Source organism: Rhinoderma darwinii, chromosome 3 (assembly GCF_050947455.1).
Source record: "Rhinoderma darwinii isolate aRhiDar2 chromosome 3, aRhiDar2.hap1, whole genome shotgun sequence".
Taxonomy (NCBI): Eukaryota; Metazoa; Chordata; class Amphibia; order Anura; family Rhinodermatidae; genus Rhinoderma; species Rhinoderma darwinii.
In genome coordinates this window covers 337,139,612-337,161,506 of record NC_134689.1, presented here as the reverse complement: position 1 = coordinate 337,161,506, position 21,895 = coordinate 337,139,612, and the positions used below count along the sequence as shown (strand labels likewise).

General features: G+C 46.2%; 1 protein-coding gene across 1 annotated transcript in view; it reads left to right on the top strand.

Moving 5' to 3' along the window:
* Positions 1-21,895, top strand: part of LOC142750495 (uncharacterized) — a 177,027-nt gene that overhangs the window by 147,108 nt on the left and 8,024 nt on the right. Inside the window, exons 6-9 of the mRNA XM_075859496.1 lie at positions 1,443-1,503; positions 3,103-3,369; positions 19,115-19,139; positions 19,299-19,992. Of these exons, the coding sequence (XP_075715611.1) occupies positions 1,461-1,503; positions 3,103-3,369; positions 19,115-19,139; positions 19,299-19,992 (1,029 nt within the window). The 5' untranslated portion in view covers positions 1,443-1,460. The remainder of the gene's footprint in view (positions 1-1,442; positions 1,504-3,102; positions 3,370-19,114; positions 19,140-19,298; positions 19,993-21,895) is intronic.

Here is a 21,895-nt window from a genome sequence, read left to right as displayed (position 1 = left end):
TTTTTGGGTCTTTATGCCTTAAGTTTAGTCTTAAGCAAGTGAAATGCAGCTCGATCAGGTTGAGATCTAGTGATTGACTTGGCCGTTGCAGAATATTCCACTTCTTTGCCTTAAAAACTCCTCGGTTGCTTTCGCAGTATGTTCTGTGTCATTGTCCATCTGTACTGTGAAGCGACGTCCAATCAACCTTGCTGCATTTGGTTGAATCTGAGCAGAAAGTAAATCCCTGAACACTTCAGAATTCATCCGGCTGCTTCTGTCTTCAGTCACATCATCAATAAACACTAGTGACCCAGTGCCTTTGGCAGCCATGCATGCCCATGCCATCACATTGCCCCCACCATGTTTTATAGAGGATGTGGTGTGCTTTGGATCATGAGCCGTTCCAATCCTTCTCCATACTTTCTTCCTCCCATCATTCTGGTACAGGTTGGTCTTAGTTCCATCTATCCAAAGAATGCTGTTCCAGAACTGGGCTGCTTCTTTACATGTTGTTTGGCAAAGTCTAGTCTGGACTTTATATTTTTGAGCCTGATTAATGGTTTGCACCTTGTGGTGAACCCTCTGTAGTTGCTCTCATGATGTCTTCTCTTTATGGTAGACTTAGATACTGATACACCTACTTCCAGGAGAGTGTTCTTCACTTGGGTAGATGTTGTAAAGGGGTTTTTCTTCACCATGGAAAAGGTTCTGCGATCACCCACCACTGTTGTCTTCCGTGGACGTCCAGGCCTTTTGGAGTTCACAAAATCACCAGTGTGCCTTTTTTTTTCAAGAATGTACCAAACTCTTGATTTGGCCACTCCTAACATTTGTGCTATCTCTCTGATGGATTTCTTAATTTTTTTTCAGCCTAGCGATGGTCGGTTTCACTTGCATTGAGAGCCCCTTTGACCTCATGTTGTGGGTTCACAGCAACAGTTTCCAAATGCAAATGCCACACCTGGAATCAACGCCAGACCTTTTACCTGCTTAATTGATGATGGATTAACGAGGGAATAGCCCATGCAGCCCATTAAATAGCTTTTGAGATAATTGTCCAACTACCTTTGGTCCCTTGAAAAAGAGGCAGCTACACATTAAAGAGTTGTAATTCCTAAACTCTCCTTCAATTTAGGATCTGAATACCCTCAAATAAAGCTGAGAGTCGGCACTTCAAGCCCATATTGATTATAGAACTGGATATTCAATATGTTTTGGTAAACAGCTAAAATTCCAAAACTTGTGTCACTGTCCAAATAATTCTGAACCTAACCGTATATATTATGTATATGGCCTGCTTCTGGCCTAATCAGAGGGCCCTAGTAATTTTATTGTATGGGGCAACAACATTTCTGAAAGCAGCCGTGAGTAGGCCACTTACTCTTGTTAACGTTCAAAGGCAAATTCTTTTAACAACCTGTTGAATGTTCCGCTAATTATACAATTTTCTATTTATAAAGGAAATCGCTGAAACATCAATGGAGCATGTGGGGTCCCTACTTCTCCTGGGACTTTTTATAGGTAAGAATATGTTGTTTAGCTGCTATATTCAAACATAGAGCAAAATATGAGCAGGAAGTAAACACAAATTTCACCGAATCATCAATTAGTATAAAATATTTTTCCATATTAAAATTGAATAATCTGTGTTTTAAACAAAATTTCCTGTTTTTATGATAATCATGTTTTGCGTGCTTGCATGGTTTTTAGCTTTGGCGCTGGTATTGAAATGGCAAATTGTATGATGCCCAGTGCTGATAAATATATCTTCTTAGGCTGTGTTCACACAGGGCAGATACGCTGCGTAAAAGCATGCAGCGTATCCGCCCTGTGTGCCGCAGGAAATGATGGATGAAAAAGCACACCAAACTGTGGTGCAGTTTTTTGCCCGGAATGTCAGCTGCGGAAAACTGCTGCATTAACCGGCCTGCTAGCTGGCCGGCCTCCTGGGATGACGTCTCATCCCAGGAGACCGCTGCAGCCTGTGATTGGCTGCAGCGGCAGTCACATGGGATGAAGAGTCATCCTAGGAGGCCGGCCCTCTGACATCATCCAGCCCGGCCTCCTGTGATGACGTTTCATCCACGTGATTGCTGCTACAGCCTGTGATTGGCTGCAGCGGCGGTCACATGGGATGAAGCGTCAGACCAGGAGGCCGGCATGGAGGAAGAAGCACAAATTCCTATGTAAGTATAGTATTTTTTTTTATTCAGAGCTGCGTTTTTTGTGGTGGATTTTCTGCGAACCCGCCGCAAATAACCAAAAACTGCTATTTGTTACAGGTTTTACCTCCCCATTGAATTGAATGGGGAAAATCTGCAGCAAATATGCAGCGATTACGCAAATACAATTGAGATGCTGTGGAATAAAATTCCACACCGCAGGTACATTTCTGAGCTTTTTTTCCGCTCAGTATTTACGCAGCGTGTGGATGAGATTTGTTCAATCTCATCCACTTTGCTGCTACTATATTCTGCTGCGTTTTTCCATCTGCTATTCTGGACGGAAAAAACGTAGCAATTCCGCTACGTGTGGACAAGCCCTTAAGGTAGAAATGTTGACTTCTACCTGTTCATCATCATGCTTGGTCTGTTACGTTGAGAATGTGACTGGCTCCTACTTTAGCAGCCGTAACTCCGACTCCAGTTGGTTATCACCTCGCAACAGTGGGTTTACAAAATTAAGTAGCATAGCTGTATAAATACAACATAAGTAAAAATTCTTCTAAACTCAAAAACACTCTACACCTTCCTTCCCCTTCACTTTTTTGTACAAATAAATCAACCATACTGGAAACCAAAAGTAGAAGGCACAGGTGTAACGTAAAGCTCCTGGGCCCCAATGTAAAATCGGTAACATGGGTGACATCTACCTTATGCCATGTATAATACTGGTTGCTTCTTATATGACAAAGGAGCTTCTTACACATATTGGGCAGATTTACTTACCTATCCGTTGTTGCATAGTGCCAAATCAATTCCAGCGACAGTATTGTTAGATCTGCCCCATATACTGTAGGCACATACTATGCTGAAAAGTCTAATATTTGCATGCAAATTAATTTGTTGATTTGAGATGAAATCCTTTATTATCTATGTTATTTCATGTTATGCTATGAAGGTCTCATTGGATATCCAGAATCTGCTATGGGAGTTCCTTTAACTGCTTCTGTGTCCCCAAATTGGCCTCCTCATACTGCTCAAGACTTGGTGTTACTATTGCAGGGCATAGACCCTCACTGCCTAGAGAACGAACAGACAATCTCATTGGCACTTAAAAGGTTGAGACAACTTCTTGTATTCATACCTCAGCTCATCGCAGGTGGAAGCCCTACAGACTGGCTTTATGGAACATTAAACACACTCTTAAATACAAGCAGCACTCAAGGTAAGAAGATGGGAGAAATTACTTGTTTGTATTTCAAAAGGTGAAGACATCAGTTTTGATGTAATAAAGTCAGTGTAATGAAGTATATTTGAAGGCATGTAAGCAGGCCAAGATTGAGTTTAGCTGAAAAGAAATAAAGAGTATATTCACTCGCGGCAGATTTTTTGGCGCTTTCATGTGAATGGGGCTTGTAGAAATTCATGTGCTTGCCGCCAAAATAAACTCATTCAGATGGCTTAAACTGATTTTCAGATTTTCTGCAACAAATCTGCCACGTAAGATTTCACCCAAAGTCAGGTCCCCAATTCCCTGCTGAAACAGTATCATTGTAACAGAACTTCTCTGTTGTGCTGGTCCAGTCATGATATTTAATGAAAACAGCCTGGCACCTTTATGACATAAAAGATTAAAAACCATGGACACATATTCACTGATTTTCTTTATTGTTCATTTGCATCCTAAATGCTAAATGAAACAACTTTATAAATAGTCTTCATTAAACATTTCCTCCTATTTTGCTTTTGTAGTGTCTGTTCCCTCTCTCTGCTCAACTTAAGAGAGCAGACACAGGCAGCATCAGTGTCTGTGTGAGTACAGGGGATGCGAGATCACAAAGCGGCTGTAAAGAAATAAGAAAACAGTACAGGAATTAAGCAGTGCTAGTACATGGGAGACAGAGAAAAACGAACAAAAGTAGAGGATCCAGCGCAATCATTTAAAATAGAACATGGTTCCAATTTTATTGGGATATTTAAAACAAGATGAATCCCGAGTGTGGTGTTTAGAGATAGGTAGATAGGTGCCTACGCGTTTCAGACGCTCTACACGTCCTTCCTCATGGCTTTCTTTTCCCTGAGTAACAAACTACCTAGAAGAGGTTTATATCCGGTTGTCTACAGGTGATAATTAACATTGATTCAGCAAGGTGATGCTGTCCAACATAATGATTTTTAGACAAAAGAGGGCGCACAACTGACTTAGACTATTCGAGTATGAAGGATTGTAGCTCGTAACTGTAGGTGCTGTGTCTGTGTAAAAGATGTTCTAGTGGTATATTTTATTTACAACTCAAAGGAGTATCAATGGGAGCTAAGTTCTCCCCTTCTCTGGCAAACCTCGTTATGGCATGGTGGGAGGAACTCTTTATTTTCTCCAGTATTAATCCTTTTGGCAGATCCATTAATTGGTATTCAAGATACATAGATGACCTGCTATTTATATGGCAAGGAAATGCATCTGATATCCCTAATTTCATACTTTTCATGAATGATAATCAATAAAATTTTAAATTTACCCATTTGGTACAAAAAAATACAATCCAGTTTCTAGATCTAGAATTGACAGGCCAAGTAGGAGAAATAATGAACACCAAAACCTACCGCAAACCCATCTCAGGAAATACCATCCTGCATGCAACAAGTAGCCACCCAAAACAAACGATATCATCAATTCCTGTAGGTGAGATGTATCGGGCAAAAAGAAACTGCAGTAATGATATCAATTATAGGGTGGAACAACAACAAATTCAAAGGAGACTACGAAAGAGAGGGTACCCAGAGTGGACCCTAAAAAGAGCATCCTCCATCGTAGAAAATAAACCTAGAGATTCACTACTAGAGCCAAAATGCAATAAAGATACCATTCGAAATACACCAACCTTGGTGTTACAATATAGTACTCAGTTTAATGCAATTAAGAAAATTGTTCAGAAAAATTTAGTCATCCTTATGGAAGATGATATTTTATCAGATATCCTTGAGGATGGATGCCAAATAGTATCAAGAAAAGCCCAGTCTTTGGGTGACGTTCTATCTCCCTCTGTCTTCTCTTCTAACATATTAAAACCTGCTTGGCTTCATTATGCAGGTTTTTTTTAGATGCGGCTCACATCCTTGTAAAAAGTGAAAAAGATTGTACCTAAAGTTTTGCTCACCTCATAACCAAGTTGCGTTTTTCCAATGCGTTTTTTCAATGCGTTTTGTGTAAAGCTTGATTGATACCTAAATAGGCATAAAAATCCAAGAAGCTGTGGGTGCTCGTAGATCCTCCTGAGCTTAATCCTGTGTCGACAGCAGGTTGTAGTAACAAAAATAGTGTGTAGGAAAGGCAGATCCAGCACTCAAATGATAAAAAATTTCAATTTTATTAGGTCATGTTAAAAAAGGGATAAAACTACAATCCCGGGACCACGCTTACGCGTTTCAGACCGCTAGGGTCCTTAATCATAGCTTGCTCTAAGCAGATAAAATTCACAAATATATAGTCAAGAAAATCTATCATGTGATTAGTTTGGGCTGGGTTTGAACATTTTAACCCTGTCCAGTCAGTACCAAAACTTGTGTCGTAGTTTTCTCTTGGTGTTTGAAATCACAGAATTATACTATTGGAGTAGTGTAAATTCTCACAGATAGCGCATGAATAAATGACTGTCACAAAAGAAGGAAAAAATACATACATCAAGCGAGTGTATATACATCTCTAAGAGATGACTATATATTTGTGAATTTTATCTGCTTAGAGCAAGCTATGATTAAGGACCCTAGCGGTCTGAAACGCGTAAGCGTGGTCCCGGGATTGTAGTTTTATCCCTTTTTTAACATGACCTAATAAAATTGAATTTTTTATCATTTGAGTGCTGGATCTGCCTTTCCTACACACTATTTTTGTTACCACATCCTTGTAAAGTTTGCTCATATGTCAAACCTACTAAAATCTTCAAAGATTCAGACAATACAACCATCTTTACAATTCAAAATCACATTAATTGTAATAGTGAAGCACTAATATACATCATAGAGTGCAATGTATGCAATCTTATGTATATTGGATGTACTAGCCGCAAATTCAAAGTGAGAATACTAGAACATCTGGGTTACATAAAGAACCCCAATATTGCAAACATTTCCAATGTTGCAAGACATTTTATAACCCATCATAACAGATCCACCACAAGCCTAAAATGTTATGCCATAGAAAAAGTCAGAATGCCAACCAGAGGGGGAAATATCAAACATAAAATTCTATCACGAGAAGCCTACTGGATTTTCACCCTAAAAACTAGGGTTCCCAGTGGGCTAAATTTAAGAAAAGAACTTATGTTTCATTTTTAATCAAAATAAATGATACAAAATAATCAATTAAATTAGATACCTATTAAACCATTGACCAACAGAGCAGTACTGTAACCTCATTGGTGTTAAAATAGTCACGTTGATTTGTCGGGATATATTTGTCTGTATATAATATGCAATTTTCAGGATTATAGAATATATAAGAACAAAGTTAACCTGCCATACTAACCTGTCAGGTATATAATTATATGTACACAATATGTAACTTCCATAGTCATAGAATATATGAGAAGCAAGTCAATTCCCTGTTGATGTACCATTGTTATAATTCCGAATAGCAATAATTTATTCCAGTTCAGACCTTATCTTAAATTGTTCAAAAAATGTATTTTTTAGCCTATTACAGTTATCTTTTAAATTCTTGATGTGAGGTTTATATCCGACAGTCCCATAAATACAAGTCAAATGTTTTCATTCTATATACCAACATAGACCACAACTTAACTATTTTTGTATTCTTTACTATCATGGACAGCAATTTCAAAAACCATATTGCAAATATGATATTTACTATGAAATAAGGTATAATTCATTAGTGACGTTCTGTTTCAGCACCATTCTGCTGGACAGCTCCACTACGCTGGATACTTCTCATTCACAAATAGTCTAAGTCAGTTGTGCGCCCTCTTGTGTCTAAAAATCATTATGTTGGACAGCATCACCTTGCTGAATCAATGTTAATTATCACCTGTAGACAACCGGATATAAACCTCTTCTAGGTAGTTTGTTACTCAGGGAAAAGAAAGCCATGAGGAAGGACGTGTAGAGCGTCTGAAACGCGTAGGCACCTATCTACCTATCTCTAAGCACCACACTCGGGATTCATCTTGTTTTAAATATCCCAATAAAATTGGAACCATGTTCTATTTTAAATGATTGCGCTGGATCCTCTACTTTTGTTCATTTTTCTCTGTCTTCAATACCGTGAGCCGTCACGGAGATCCAGGCGCAGAGCGCAGAAAACCTGCATTCAAGGTGAGCTGGAGGTTCCCTCCCACACTTCCATTAGTACATGGGAGCTTTGGGAGCTTGGGAAGGCATCCTGGATTCACAGAACACATGTCCAGCATGTGTTACTGGGAAGGACATACCCATATGAGCCAAGTTGAAAACTAGGATCAGGTTGCAAACTTCATATCAGGGTGTCTGAAAATGAATTAAAGGGGTTGTTCGGGAATAAATGTTATAAAAATGTTAACTTAATTAGTCATATTTAATAACATTTCTAATATAGTGTGTACTTACCTGTGCCAGCGTTCTCCTGTTCTGATCTGCCGTCACGTGACCCAGGGTAAATTTTTTATTTCCGTGAGGTACCGTGTCTTTGCTCAGCCAGCACTTCCGGCTGAGAAAGGCACGGCGCGTCATCAACTAGATTTCCAGGCAGTGGGCCGGGTGGATGTTTCATGAGCTCTTCAGAGCTCCGCCTCCTCTGGTCCCGCCACCTGTAGATGTAGTTGATGACGCGCCGTGTCTTTACACAGCAGGAAGTGCTGGCTGAGCAAAGACACGGAGCGTCATCAATCATAGTACATGCCCCATCCTCCTCCTGTCTCGTCGTCCACGCCTCCTCCTCCTCCTTCTTCACTTTTGGAGCTCCCGCACTCAAGTGTATGTGAGAAGGAGGAGGAGCGGAATTCCTAATCCGTGGCCGGGGATTACGCTCTAGGAGAAGTCCCTGACTTTTCCTGGAGCGGTCCCCTACTCCTGAAACGGAATCCCCGGACACAGCACCCGACGATGTGGCCTGGGATTCCGCTCCAGGAGAAGTCCCTACCTTCACTGTCCATATATGGACACAGTAACGTCATGGACTTCTGAAGCGGAATCCCCACCGCTGTGGCCGGGGTTTCCGCTCTAGGAGAAGTCCCTGCCTTCACTGTCCATATATGGACACAGTGACGTCAGGGACTTCTGAAGCGGAATCCCCACCACTGTGGCCGGGGATTCCGATCCAGGAGAAGTCCCTCACTTCACTGTTCATATATGGACAGTGAAGTGAGGGACTTCTCCTGGAGCCGTCCCCTACAGGAAGGGGGGTGACTATGTACAAGGGGACTTTGTGGCATTACCTACAGGTGGGCCGTGTGGCATTACCTACAGGGGGGGGGCAGTGTGGCATTACCTACAGGGGGGGCTGTGTGGCATTACCTCCAGGGGGGCCATGTGGCATTACCTACAGGGGGCTGTGCGGCATTACCTACAGGGGGCTGTGCGGAATTGTTTACAGGGGGGCTGTGTGGCATTGCTTACAGGGGCGCTGTGTGGCATTGCTTACATGGGGGCTGTGTGGCACTACCTACAGGGGGGCTATGCGACACTACATACAGGGGGGCTGTGTGGCACTACCTACAGGGGTGTGTGGCATTACCTAGAGGGGGGCTGTGTGGCATTGCTTACAGGGGAGCTGTGTGGCACTACCTACAAGTGGAGCTGTGTGGCATTACCTTCAGGGGGGACTGTGTGGCATTACCTACAGGGGCTGTGGCAGTATCTATAGAAGGTAGTGTGTGGCATTATCTACAGAGGGCAGTGTGTGGCAGTATCTACAGAGGGCAGTGTGTGGCAGAAAATGTACAAATGAAATTGAACCGGATGCAAAACTGCCGAGAAAAACGGACCAAAACCGCTGTTTTTATCGGCTGACACTCGGACCCTGTCGTGTGAATAGAGCCTAAAGTTAGTGGATGTCTCTACACAGTCGGAAGTGCTGTCTTAGCAAAGACATGGAGCATCATCAATCATAGAGCACTCCCCCCTCCTCCTATGTCGTCGTCCACACCTCCTCCTCCTTCACTCTAGGATTTTCTGCGCTGCCTGGCCGCCTTGTCTCTCCTCTAACACGCCCCCTTCTATGCCTATGTGTATGTATGTATGTATGTATGTATATATACACACACATATGCATATATATATATATATATATATATATGTGTGTATATATATATATATACATATCTATAACAGGATGTGGTTATATTGCTTGATCTGTGTGTGTGTGTGTGTGTGTGTGTGTGTGTGTGTGTGTGTGTGTATATATATAAATATATATATAGTAAATAATAGTGAGAGACACTTACATACATTTATAGTAAATTATGTTAAAAAAAAAAGTTTTACCATTGTTTGGAGTAGTGTTTGGCGTTTGATTCACTGTAAGGCCCTGTTCACACAGAGTTTTTTGCAGGCAGAAAATTCTGCCTAAAAATTCTGTCTGGAATTTTGAGGCCGATTTTGATCTGCCTGCACGCCATTTGCCACGTTTTTCACAGCGTTTTTTGGCCGCAGTCATTGAGCGCCACAGGCAAAAACGCAGTGAAAAACGCTTTCTCTGCCTCCCATGTCAATGGGACGTCAGAGGAGTAAATGCCCGAAGATAGGGCATCTCGCTTCTTTTTCCCGCGAGCCGGTTTTACCGATCGCGGGAAGAAACGTGAGGCATGTTCTGCCGTTTTTTTTACATGTTTTGACGTAGAAACCGCATCGAAAAACGCGCCAAAAAGGTCAGAAAACTTCTTCTATTGATTTAAATGGGAGGTGTAGGCGTTTTTTTCCTGTGGACGGTAAAACCGGTTAGCGGAAAAAAGAAGCGACAATCCCCATCTCTGGGCGTTTAAATCTCTGACGTACCATTGACATGGGAGGCAGAGAAAGCGTTTTTCGCTGCCTTTTGGCCCGCGGCGCTCAATGGCAAAAAATGCGGCAAGTGGCATGCAGGCTGGTCAAAATCTGCTTCAAAATTCAAGACAGAATTTTGAGTCATAATTTTCTGCCAGCAAAAAACTCAGTGTGAACAGGGCCTAATATAGGATCTCTTGGAACAGATCCAGCAGCAGGTGCGGAAAATGTGCTGACTGGATTGTGTGTACCAAGATGTCTGACATAGGTGGAGTGGGCAGACTTACATTTATCAGGCTGTAAGAGGGGCGGGGGAGGGAGATGGGTGCCTGTACTTAGATCAGGGATAGATGGAGGCACAAAGGATAATGATGATTATTAGTGTGTAGGACAGCGTGTAGGGAGGGAGCTGCCTGGAATTATAGCAGGGAAGAACGTGTGAACATTGGTGGGGCGTGGCAGAATGCAAATAGCTGAGGTGCTTTGGAGGAAGGGGGGTTGCAACTGTCTCCTCAGATGCAGCAGGGGATCATGGGTATGGTGGGTTACAAGACAGGAAACAGACAGTAAGGGATGTAAACAAACAGCAAGGGATGTAAACAAACAGAAAGAGCAGCAGTGACGATGGAAATCAAACAGAAACTGGTTAGAAGTTTAATAGGGGGTATTAGGGAAGGCAAATCAAGGCTGGGGGACACTTTTTAGATTTTTTTTCCTGGACAACCCCTTTAAGTAATGAAGCTTGCAACCTGGTACGGTACAAAAGATTCCTATGGACCATAAAGTGTGGACCATCAGAAAAATTGGCACATCAATGAAGGATTTTCCAGTGAGCCATGATAAGGGTGCAATAGACAGGCACCTCACGCTTATTTGGCGTGAGAAAGTTATCCCTTATTCACATGGCTTTTCTCGGTTGATTTGCATACGTGCGGGACCCGTTTTCACAGCTCCCTCATAGACGAGTCTATTGAGGGATCCGTGAAAACAGACAAAAATAGGACATGTCCTATTTTTTTCATGGGCCGTTCAAACAGTCCATTAAAAAAAACGCTGTGTGAATAGCCCCATAGAAACACATTGATTTTTATGTAGCTGTGTGACGGACGTTTTCACAGTTTGTGTGAATAAGGCATAAGGTCTTATATAATGTTGTTACACAGGGGATCTCTGCTGTCTCTGTTTGCCCTTGATGTGAAATATCACTGGTGTTTTTCAATAAATACAATTTTTTTATCAAGGAGATGCCTAGATGCTCAGGTAATGTGGACCTCCAGGATCCCAGTGAAAAATTTGTAACAGGTCCTACCACCTACCATGTGCCATTTATAATACTGGTGTCTTCGTATATAGCCTTTAGGCCCCCTTAGTCATCAAGGCCCCTGGTACAACTGCAACCTCCGCACCCCCTATAGCTATGCATCTGGAGGTGCCAGGCTATACTTATCGAATATTGTTCCTAGAATGGATTAACTATTCCTGGCTATCTTGATCCTTATTCTACCAGGACTACCTTTATTTTTGTGACATACAAAGGAACAAGGAGGGTGGAGCTGGGTGGGGAGTGGAGGGGTCTCAGAGCTGCCAGGAGGGATTTGATTGGTGATGATGTAATCCAGAAGAGGCTGGACGCAGCCTGCAGGGCTTAAGGGGAAGCCTCCATGACCTCACTGGTAGGGAAAGGGTTAATAGGTAAGGGAGAGTTGGAGGGAGAGTTAGGAGGAGGTGGAGGAGGGACAAGGAGGAGTCAGGGAGCAGATGCTGAGCTTCCCGCTGTTTGCGGCATTGAGCCGGAAGCAGCGGGAGGAGTAACACAGGGAGAGACAAGCTCCCCGTTGCCCGCGCTCGCTCAGTATGGCAGAGGCAGTGTTGTTAGAGCAGCTGCGTGCTGCTGCTGTGCACCACGGTCCCGGATGGCTGGAGGAGACCGTGGCTGCATTAGCAAGGATCCCGGACGCCGTGTTGACACGTCAGGCCCGGCGTTCGGGGTCTGTTGCAGGAGACAGGCTCCCCTCCCCCGGCCCCCTTCCTAGCATGGCGGCGGGGGGGGAGTCGGCAACAACTGCTCCTGTCCGGAGCAGGCAGAGAGCGTTGCCGGGGGTGACGGCGATGCAGGCCGGGTCGACTCGTCCCTCCCGGCGGTCTCGACCTCCAGAGCGCCTCAGTCCTGAGGCAGTCCCGCGGACACGGCGTCGCAGAGGGAGCCCGATCTCGGACGCTGCAGGCCAGGCAGCTGGGGGGACCGCCCCTTCCCAGGCCCTGCGTCCTGGCAGGAATCCCAAGCCGCGACGGGGTCCGGCGGTGAGCAGGGAGTCGCAGGCCGGGCTCCCTGTCACCCCTCCACCATCGGATGGAAGATTTGGAGGACGAGGTACGGCCGCCCCGCCTGGTGATGTTCCGGCCAGGGGGCAGGCTTCTTCAGGATCATCGAGACGGACGCCTAGATCTGCAGCGACGTTGAGGCAACAGGTCCAGTCGGAAGTCTGGGTTCCATCGGTCGGGCGGCAGGTTGCCGGCCCATCAGTCAGCGCTTCATCATCTCCGATCCGAAGATGTCGGTGGGATGGCCAGTCGTCTGCGAGAGAGGAGCTGGAGGAAGGTGAACTGGACGTGTATCGTCGAGGTCAGGATGGTCCGGCTGACGGGAACACAGCGCCTGTGCGGCCCGGTGAGTGTGTAACTCCATCATTGTCATATCCAGCTATTTTTATGTCGGGTGTCGGCGGGGGGGCTGCTAGCGTCGCATCGGTGGCCGGTAGTGGCGCGGGCGGGCGCGATGGCGCGGGTCTGGCAGATTTAGTGGGTTGCTTGAGGGAGCTGGTCGGGCGCCTAGACAGGGCGGCGGCGCCGGTAGCTACGGAAGTGTCCCCGGCGGTAGTGTGGGAGGGCCCCAGGGACGTGGGATTGGTACAGGCGCGGCCCGTGCTGGCGGTTAGGGAGGGGGTCGCGGTGTCGGTACAGACCGAGGCACAAAAGGATGGCGATCGGGTGCGTATTGATGACCGTGCTCGGGGCGAGGTGTACGTTTGTTTCGAAGGTCCGTTGGGGGCGCACTTAAAGCAGGAGGTGCGCGAGCGGATCTGGAAGAACGAATATGTTGAGATTTTTTCTCTCTTGCCGCTCGCTAAATTTAATTTGGATAAGAGCAAGCGGGACGAGTGTAAAAAGGACGAGGAGGAACGGCGGCGGTATAGGCTTATCCCGCAGACGTTCGTTAATTGGTCGCAGGCATTCGCCATATTGGCTAGTGTGATAGGGGAAAAGGCGCCGGAAAATTGCTCGGCGTTGTTTTGTTATTTTGATGCCATTGGGGAGGCTCATAGGGCGTATGGGGGTCAGGCGTGGCTGCGATACGATGAGCAATTCCGTCAGCGGAAAGCGGTTCGGCCGGCGATTCGGTGGGACCAGAAGGATATTGCTCTCTGGTTACGGGTTACGGCTCCGGTTAGGCAGTCCTTTCCCGGGAGCGCCGGCCAGGGAGGCCAGTCTAGTCAGGTTGGACAAAGCGGCGGGGGAAAGGCGGGTTTTTGCTGGCAATTTAATGAAGGCCAGTGTAAGTTCGGGGCCACGTGCAAGTTCAAGCACGTGTGTTCCGAGTGTAATGGTGCATCACACGGGGCGGCAAAATGTCTGCGAAAAAAGAGGTCAGGGAACCAGCCCTCCGCGGCTGGTCAAGGGGGTGTCGCCGGTGAGGGTGGAAAAGATGGCCCCTTATCTAAATGAGTATCCGGATAGGGCGGCGGCTAAGTTGCTTTACGAAGGGTTTCGTGTTGGTTTTGTTATTCCTCCGCCTCCTTATGAGGTTCCGGTTACGCGGAGGAATTTAAAATCGGCTTACTTGCATGCAAAAGTCGTGTCGGAAAAGTTGTTAAAAGAAGTTTCGTTGGGCCGCATGTCGGGGCCCTTTGTTGAGTCGCCTGTAAAAGATTTAGTTGTGTCCCCATTGGGTATTGTCCCTAAACGCGAGCCCGGAAAATTTCGTTTGATTCAACATTTATCGTATCCCAAGGGTTCGTCGGTAAATGACGGGATTGATCACGAGTTGTGCTCCGTAGTCTATACCTCATTCGATAAGGCGGTGGGTTTAGTGCGGGCTGCGGGTCCAGGTGCGCTGCTAGCAAAAACCGACATCGAGGCGGCGTTCAGGTTGTTGCCAGTTCATCCAGAAAGCCAACGGCTGTTGGGTTGTTTTTGGAATGGGGCTTTTTACGTGGATCGGTGCCTTCCGATGGGGTGTTCCCTTTCTTGTGCATACTTCGAGGCGTTTAGTAGCTTCGTGGAGTGGGTAACGAGGGGAGTATCCGGGGTCGACTCGTTGATCCATTACTTAGATGATTTCTTGTGCGTTGGCCCGGGGGGTTCGCCGGTTTGCGGTAATTTGCTTTATGCGCTACAGAAGGTGGCGAGGGATTTTGGGATCCCTTTGGCGCCAGAAAAAACGGAGGGCCCGGTAGCGACGATTTGTTTTTTGGGAATTGAAATAGATTCGGTGGCAATGGAGTGTCGTCTCCCTGCGGATAAGCTGGGTGCTTTGAGGCTGGAGGTACGGCGGGCTTGTAGACTGAAGAAAATGACGCTGCGGGAGCTTCAGTCGCTGCTGGGGAAGTTGAATTTCGCCTGCCGGATTATGCCAATGTGGAGGGTGTTTGGTAGACGGTTGGCGGCGGCAACGGCGGGAGTGCGTGCGCCGCATCATTTTGTGCGGCTCAAGGAGGAGCATCGAGCTGATCTTCAGGTTTGGGATGACTTCTTGGGCCAGTACAATGGTCGCTCGCTGTGGATGGCCCCAGCGCAGGATACGAGTGATTTGAATATTTTTACGGATGCGGCTGGGGCGGGCGGTTTTGGAGCTTACGGGGGAGGTCCGTGGTGCGCAGGTCAATGGCCGGCTAGTTGGGTGTCCAGTGGACTCACGCGGAATCTGGCCCTGCTCGAGCTGTTCCCCATCGTGGTGGCGGCGACCATTTGGGGGGACAGGCTCAGGGATAAGAAGGTTCGTTTTTACTGCGACAACATGGGGGTGGTGCTGGCCATTAATAACATCACGGCGTCCTCTCCTCCGGTAGTTCAATTGTTGCGACATTTAGTGTTGGTGTGTTTGTCGTTGAACGCGTGGGTGGTGGCGGTGCATGTGCCGGGAGTACGGAATTGTATCGCTGACGCTCTTTCTCGCTCGACCGGTTTCGGCAATTGGCACCGGGGGCGGAATGTCTCGGTTTGGCTTGTCCGGAACATCTTTGGGATCTGGTCTCAGTCCCGTAGAACAACTGGTACAAAGGTCTTTGGCGCGCACGACGTGGAGTGCTTATTCTGCTTGTTGGAGGCAGTGGGAGGAGTGGGTAAGAGAGTTGGGTGACGTCAATACGGATAGAGACAGGTTGGTGGCACTTTTGTAATGGTTAGGGGACGCCTGGGAGGCGGGGTTTTCAGTGGCAAAGGTGAACCGGTTCATATCTGCGGTGGCGTTTGGTTTTAAGTTGCGAGGCTTTCAAGATGTATCTAAGGACTTTCTGGTGTCACAGGCTTTGAAGGGGTTGCGCCGAGGTAGAGTGGGGGCGGATAGTAGAAGGCCTGTGTCGTTTCCTTTGCTTAGCCAATTAGGGAAGGGTAAGCTGATAGTTTTGTTCGCCCTCCCGGGGTCGGTTATGTGCCCAGTAGAGTGCATGCAGGGTTTTTAAGCCGCAAGCGGGGTCTCCAGATTTTCCTTTGTTACGTCATGTGGACGGGTCGTTTTGTCCAGGTTTCAGTTTGGAGCTGTATTTAAGGAATGTCTGACGGCGGTTGGTGTCGCGGCGGGCTCATATTCATCGCATTCCTTCAGGATTGGCGCAGCAACTGAAGCGGGGCGCTGGGGGTTGGATGATGAAGGGGTGCGGCGCATTGGTTGTTGGGAGTCCAACAGATTTAAGTCCTATGTCCACTCCATTTGTTATGAGGTTGTGGTTAACGCTTAAAAAATGTTTTGTATGGCGGTGTCTAATTGTTTTCCATTTCAGATTCGCCTCCGTGTTTGGTGTGGTTGCTGGGTCATTCGTACGTGCTGGGGGGCTTTGAGGGCGGACGTCCGCCCGGACGGTCGCCAGTTGCGCATTCCGCGACAGGATGCGGTTGTGCATTGGCTGGGATTTAGAGGTATGTCATGGAGTAGGGGGTTGGCAGAATTCCAGACATAGGCCCGGCTTGATAGGGTTCCGGAGGTTTTAGTGTTGCACGTGGGTGGGAATGACTTAGGAGTCCGCCCCTTGCGTGAGTTGGTGCGGGATATCAAACACGATATGTTGGGTTTGTGGGTTTCTTATCCCAAGTTGGTGATAGTGTGGTCGGACATAATCCCGAGGAAACATTGGCGGTTGGCTAGGTCAGTGGAGAGAGTCAATAAGGCTCGCATTAAAGTTAATCGGGCGGTGTCCCGTTTCGTAGGAAAAATCGGGGGCATTTGTGTGCGGCACAGGGATTTGGAGTCAGGAGTGGGGAACTTCTGGAGGGGTGATGGGGTTCATCTGACCGAGGTTGGCATTGATCTTTGAAGCTTGGCGATAGCAGAAGGAATAGAAAGGGCGGTGGTGGTGTGGCGGAACTCACAGGCTTAAGGTGGTCAAGGCCTGTTTCGCTGTGGCGGGGGGAGTCCTTGAGGCCAGTCAGTACAAAATGGTGGGGGGGTCGCATCGGGGGTATGCGTCCCCCAAAAAAGGTACATGGTTGAAGACTTCATCGGGTGTTATCCCTTTGAAGTGGTCTTCTGGTGGAAGGTATATCACTTGAAGGCTTCATCGGGTGTTATCCCTTTGAAGTGGACTTCTAGTGGTCGGTATATCACTTGAGGGCTTCATCGGGTGTTATCCCTTTGAAGTGGACTTCTAGTGGTTGGAGCCATCTGCAGAGGTGAACGGTGCTTCCGAGCTGGTTTACGGCTGGAGGTAATTGGTGGTTTGCAGATGGCTAACTCGGTGTGTTCTTAAAAAAGGAATATCTGAAAGGGCTTCAAGGACTTCCTCTGCTCGGGTTAATGTTAACGTTAAAATTGTTATTTACGATTCTGACCCGTGTTGGGTCATGTGAATTATTAGGAGGAATTCTCTGGTGGATTCCTAACTAGTTATCCGAATGTTTCGGATTTAAATTGTTTTTATAAAACTGTGAAATTAATAAACGGCTGCTGTGGCCATTTCACATCCAACCTCGGTGTCACGTGTCTTTCCTAAAGGTGGGGGTGGAGGGATAAGATGGGTAAGGGAAGGTTCATTAACACACGACTCTACTTAGGCAGGTCAAGAAGAGGCTGGACGCAGCCTGCAGGGCTTAAGGGGAAGCCTCCATGACCTCACTGGTAGGGAAAGGGTTAATAGGTAAGGGAGAGTTGGAGGGAGAGTTAGGAGGAGGTGGAGGAGGGACAAGGAGGAGTCAGGGAGCAGATGCTGAGCTTCCCGCTGTTTGCGGCATTGAGCCGGAAGCAGCGGGAGGAGTAACACAGGGAGAGACAAGCTCCCACCCTCCCGCCCTTGGTTTGTTACCCCTGTGGGTCTTTATGTACGTCCGTTTATGAGTGTTGTCTTTGTTTTGTGTGCTTATTTAACATGTTTTTTCCTTTTTCCGGAGTAGGTTCTGTTGTCATGGCAGCTGGCGGGGGGAGTCCTTGAGGCCAGTCAGTACAAAATGGTGGGGGGGTCGCATCGGGGGTATGCGTCCCCCAAAAAAGGTACATGGTTGAAGACTTCATCGGGTGTTATCCCTTTGAAGTGGTCTTCTGGTGGAAGGTATATCACTTGAAGGCTTCATCGGGTGTTATCCCTTTGAAGTGGACTTCTAGTGGTCGGTATATCACTTGAGGGCTTCATCGGGTGTTATCCCTTTGAAGTGGACTTCTAGTGGTTGGAGCCATCTGCAGAGGTGAACGGTGCTTCCGAGCTGGTTTACGGCTGGAGGTAATTGGTGGTTTGCAGATGGCTAACTCGGTGTGTTCTTAAAAAAGGAATATCTGAAAGGGCTTCAAGGACTTCCTCTGCTCGGGTTAATGTTAACGTTAAAATTGTTATTTACGATTCTGACCCGTGTTGGGTCATGTGAATTATTAGGAGGAATTCTCTGGTGGATTCCTAACTAGTTATCCGAATGTTTCGGATTTAAATTGTTTTTATAAAACTGTGAAATTAATAAACGGCTGCTGTGGCCATTTCACATCCAACCTCGGTGTCACGTGTCTTTCCTAAAGGTGGGGGTGGAGGGATAAGATGGGTAAGGGAAGGTTCATTAACACACGACTCTACTTAGGCAGGTCATGTAGTTCACAGGAAGTCAGTCACACAGGAGAAACTGACCTCCTGTTCACACATGATTGCATGGTCTATTTTGGTGGTCAGACTGTGATCATATGACACAGCTGTCCATAATAAAGCGTTCACTATGTATAGATGCAACTGACCTGGGAAGACACAAATGACAATGCTAGAATATTGCCAGTGAGCTAGCATGATATGAGCAGAAGAACAATTTGATGGAGTGCTTCTTTAATCTAAGTGAAAAGATGCAAAAGAGACTCTGAGGTTACAACATCTGTTAATGTTGTGCCTTGTGCAGTCTAAATAATAAATTGAGGCCTGTAAGGGTATGTGCACACGAGGGCATTACGTCCGTAATTGACGGACGTATTTCGGCCGCAAGTACCGGACCGAACACACTGCAGGGAGCCGGGCTCCTAGCATCATACTTATGTACGACGCTAGGAGTCCCTGCCTCGCTGCAGGACAACTGTCCCGTACTGTAATCATGTTTTCAGTACGGGACAGTTGTCCTGCAGCGAGGCAGGGACTCCTAGCGTCGTACATAAGTATGATGCTAGGAGCCCGGCTCCCTGCAGTGTGTTCGGTCCGGTACTTGCGGCCGAAATACGTCCGTCAATTACGGACGTAATGCCCTCGTGTGAACATACCCTAAAAGTCAAGATTATGGTCTAAAGGCTGAACATCTAAACTTCAACATCTTGTGTTCTTCTCTTTCAGGAGATCTGAAGCACCTTTTGTTATGGTAAATAACTACTGTCAAAATCCTTATACTTAATGTCATTTTACTAAGGCTTCTGATAGCTTTACATCTAAGTTTATGTAATCATTCATTATTTATTTATTTTTTAATGTTTCCTTGGGGTCCCTGCACTCAACTTGTCTTATTTGTGTTTTATTACAGGGGTATGTCTCAGAATCTGAGCTGGGGCTTTCTTAATTTGCCACTGGTCACACCACCTTCTATCCAATCGCAGATTCTTGGTGTCTCCATGAAATCTGACCTCCCAACTTTCTTGAAAATCTGCTCTGATCGCTTGTTTCCTGCATTGAACAATGTATGCAACTCTATGTATCATTCCATTAGCGGGAGCCTGCAATCCCTGTGTTTGGTGCTCACATCTTCTCAGTCAACTCAAATGGACACTCAGTTCTGTACAACGTTCTTCTCACTATTGTCGGATCTTCTTAGTGACCAATGCAATAACAGGACGGTTAGAGCTGTGAGATCTGCCACTGTCAGCTGTGCTTATGAAACATGGTATAATTCAAGCACAGTGTCCCCTTCTGATGTGTCTACATGTAGTGAAAGCGACCGAGAACAGTTCATTCGCTCAGTTTGTGGAGATCAGAAGCTTCTAAATCAACTTGCCAGCCAGTCAGCTAATAATTGGCTGCTAGGATTTTGTGCATACAATACCAATCCTGCAAATATATGTCACTATGTTTCCTGGGTAGGCAATGTTGTCACCGCTTTTTCAGTTGCCTATTGCTGGCTCAATGATCAAGATCAGTTCACATCATTTCTCTGCTCAAATCCAAATGTATTGGATCAACTAAAAGCAAATGTGGACAATCAATGGCTTGACCCAACCTGTGTAACGGATATATTACTATCTCACTGATAACCAAGGTTTTCGTTCCGTTAAATTGTAAAAATGACTGCCTGATTTGAACGATTAAAATAAATTTATTATGATATTCTTAAAAATGGGCCCTTAGAGCCAAATTAACAGGCTCAATCATTATGTCAGCTATTATATATATATGCTGAATCCCAACGATTGACTGGTAATAGCGCCGTACCACGCTACACCTTGCGCTATGTTGCGCTCGTCCGGCTCTTAAAGCCACGTACAATACTCTGGTCAGCAATAGGGTCAAAACCTCCAAGGTTTGGTCGCAAGCCCCCTATTCCGAGATCACTGACCAGTATACTTCTCAAAGTTAGATTGTTAGTTGTAATATTCTATCGTTAATCCTACGCGTTTCAGAACCACCGTTACTGGTGGAACCTCTTCAGGGATTATTAGTGTTAAACGATAATTTTTGATTTAAATGCCGGAGCGCACGGTTGTGTGCATTAATGAACCTCCCGGCCCGTGCACGATCAAGATACAATGGTCGCACACGAGCCGGCGAGGTGCCGGTCTTTTAAGCGGCTAGGGCCCGCCCCCCATATTGACATGCCCCCGGCGTACCACCAATCCACATCCGACACGTCACTCAGGACCTGTCAGGATTGTGGCACGCCTTCAATTTTCGGCAGCCAATAGGGTATATGTAAGACGACTAGCGTCCCTAGTAACGCTGGAGATCCAAAAGCGGATCCAATGCTTCAATGGGGAGTATTAAACTGTGAGTGGATGCAATGTCCTAAGTAGAGGACAATGCGCCGAACAACCGGCCCAAAAACCCCCATTACTACCAGATTGCAGAGTGAACACAGTGCACGGCATAAGATCGTCTGGCCGACACCACAGTTGCGTCTCGTTGCTATGACGACCACAGGACGCACACATATCACTGGGTAGGTTACAAGCATGCAACACTACTCCTCAAACGAAATCGAGATGTTTAAACCTCCACAGACATCTACACGGGTTACTAGGGTGTACTAAATACTATATCAAGATGGTACATAGCCATAGTCCGAGGTAAAGACAGCTACCCATACTCACAAACCATGTATCCTTACAGAGTTCTATCTCTCCCTGGATTATAGATGACCCCTTCTCGTGTCTACTAAAGGGGACATACTAAACCAGCTTGTATTTCAAGGGTACATGGTTGTGGATGACAAAACGATGTCATAGAAAACACGCATACGAAATTTGTTCGTTCATACCCAGGGGAGCAGTGGTGCGCAGTCGAAAAATCCACTGTGCTTCCTTTTGAAGGATAATTTTATTAATATTCCCTCCTCTCATAGTGGGTCTCACGTATTCAACACCTTGGAATCTCAGAGAGGAACTATCCCCATTATGAAATTCCCAAACGTGACGCGATATCGGGGTATCCTCCTTCCTTCTGCAGTCCCCTATATGATCCCGTATCCTCCTCCTGAACTCTCTGATAGTTTTGCCAACATACTGTTTTCCACATATACAGGTAATCATATAGACAATGCCCTTAGTCCGACAGTTGATATACGTTCTGTTCTCAAAAATCCTTCCCGTACTCATACTCTTGAAAGTCGTGCCACATTGAATAGAGGCACACGCCTTACATGATCCACATCTATACGTCCCTTTGAGGTTACCATTGAGCCACGTAGTAGAGGGGTCCTGTCTACCCATATGGCTATGTACCACATAATCCTTGATATTCCTACCCCTCCTGAACGTAATCAAGGGAGAATGTCCCACCAAATCTCCAATATCTGGATCAGCCTCAAGGATCCCCCAATAACATTGGAGGATTTCCCTGATCTCCGAACTAGCTGAGTCAAATGTACCAATGACTCTGATGATATTGTCATCACTTTGCTTTGGTCTGGGA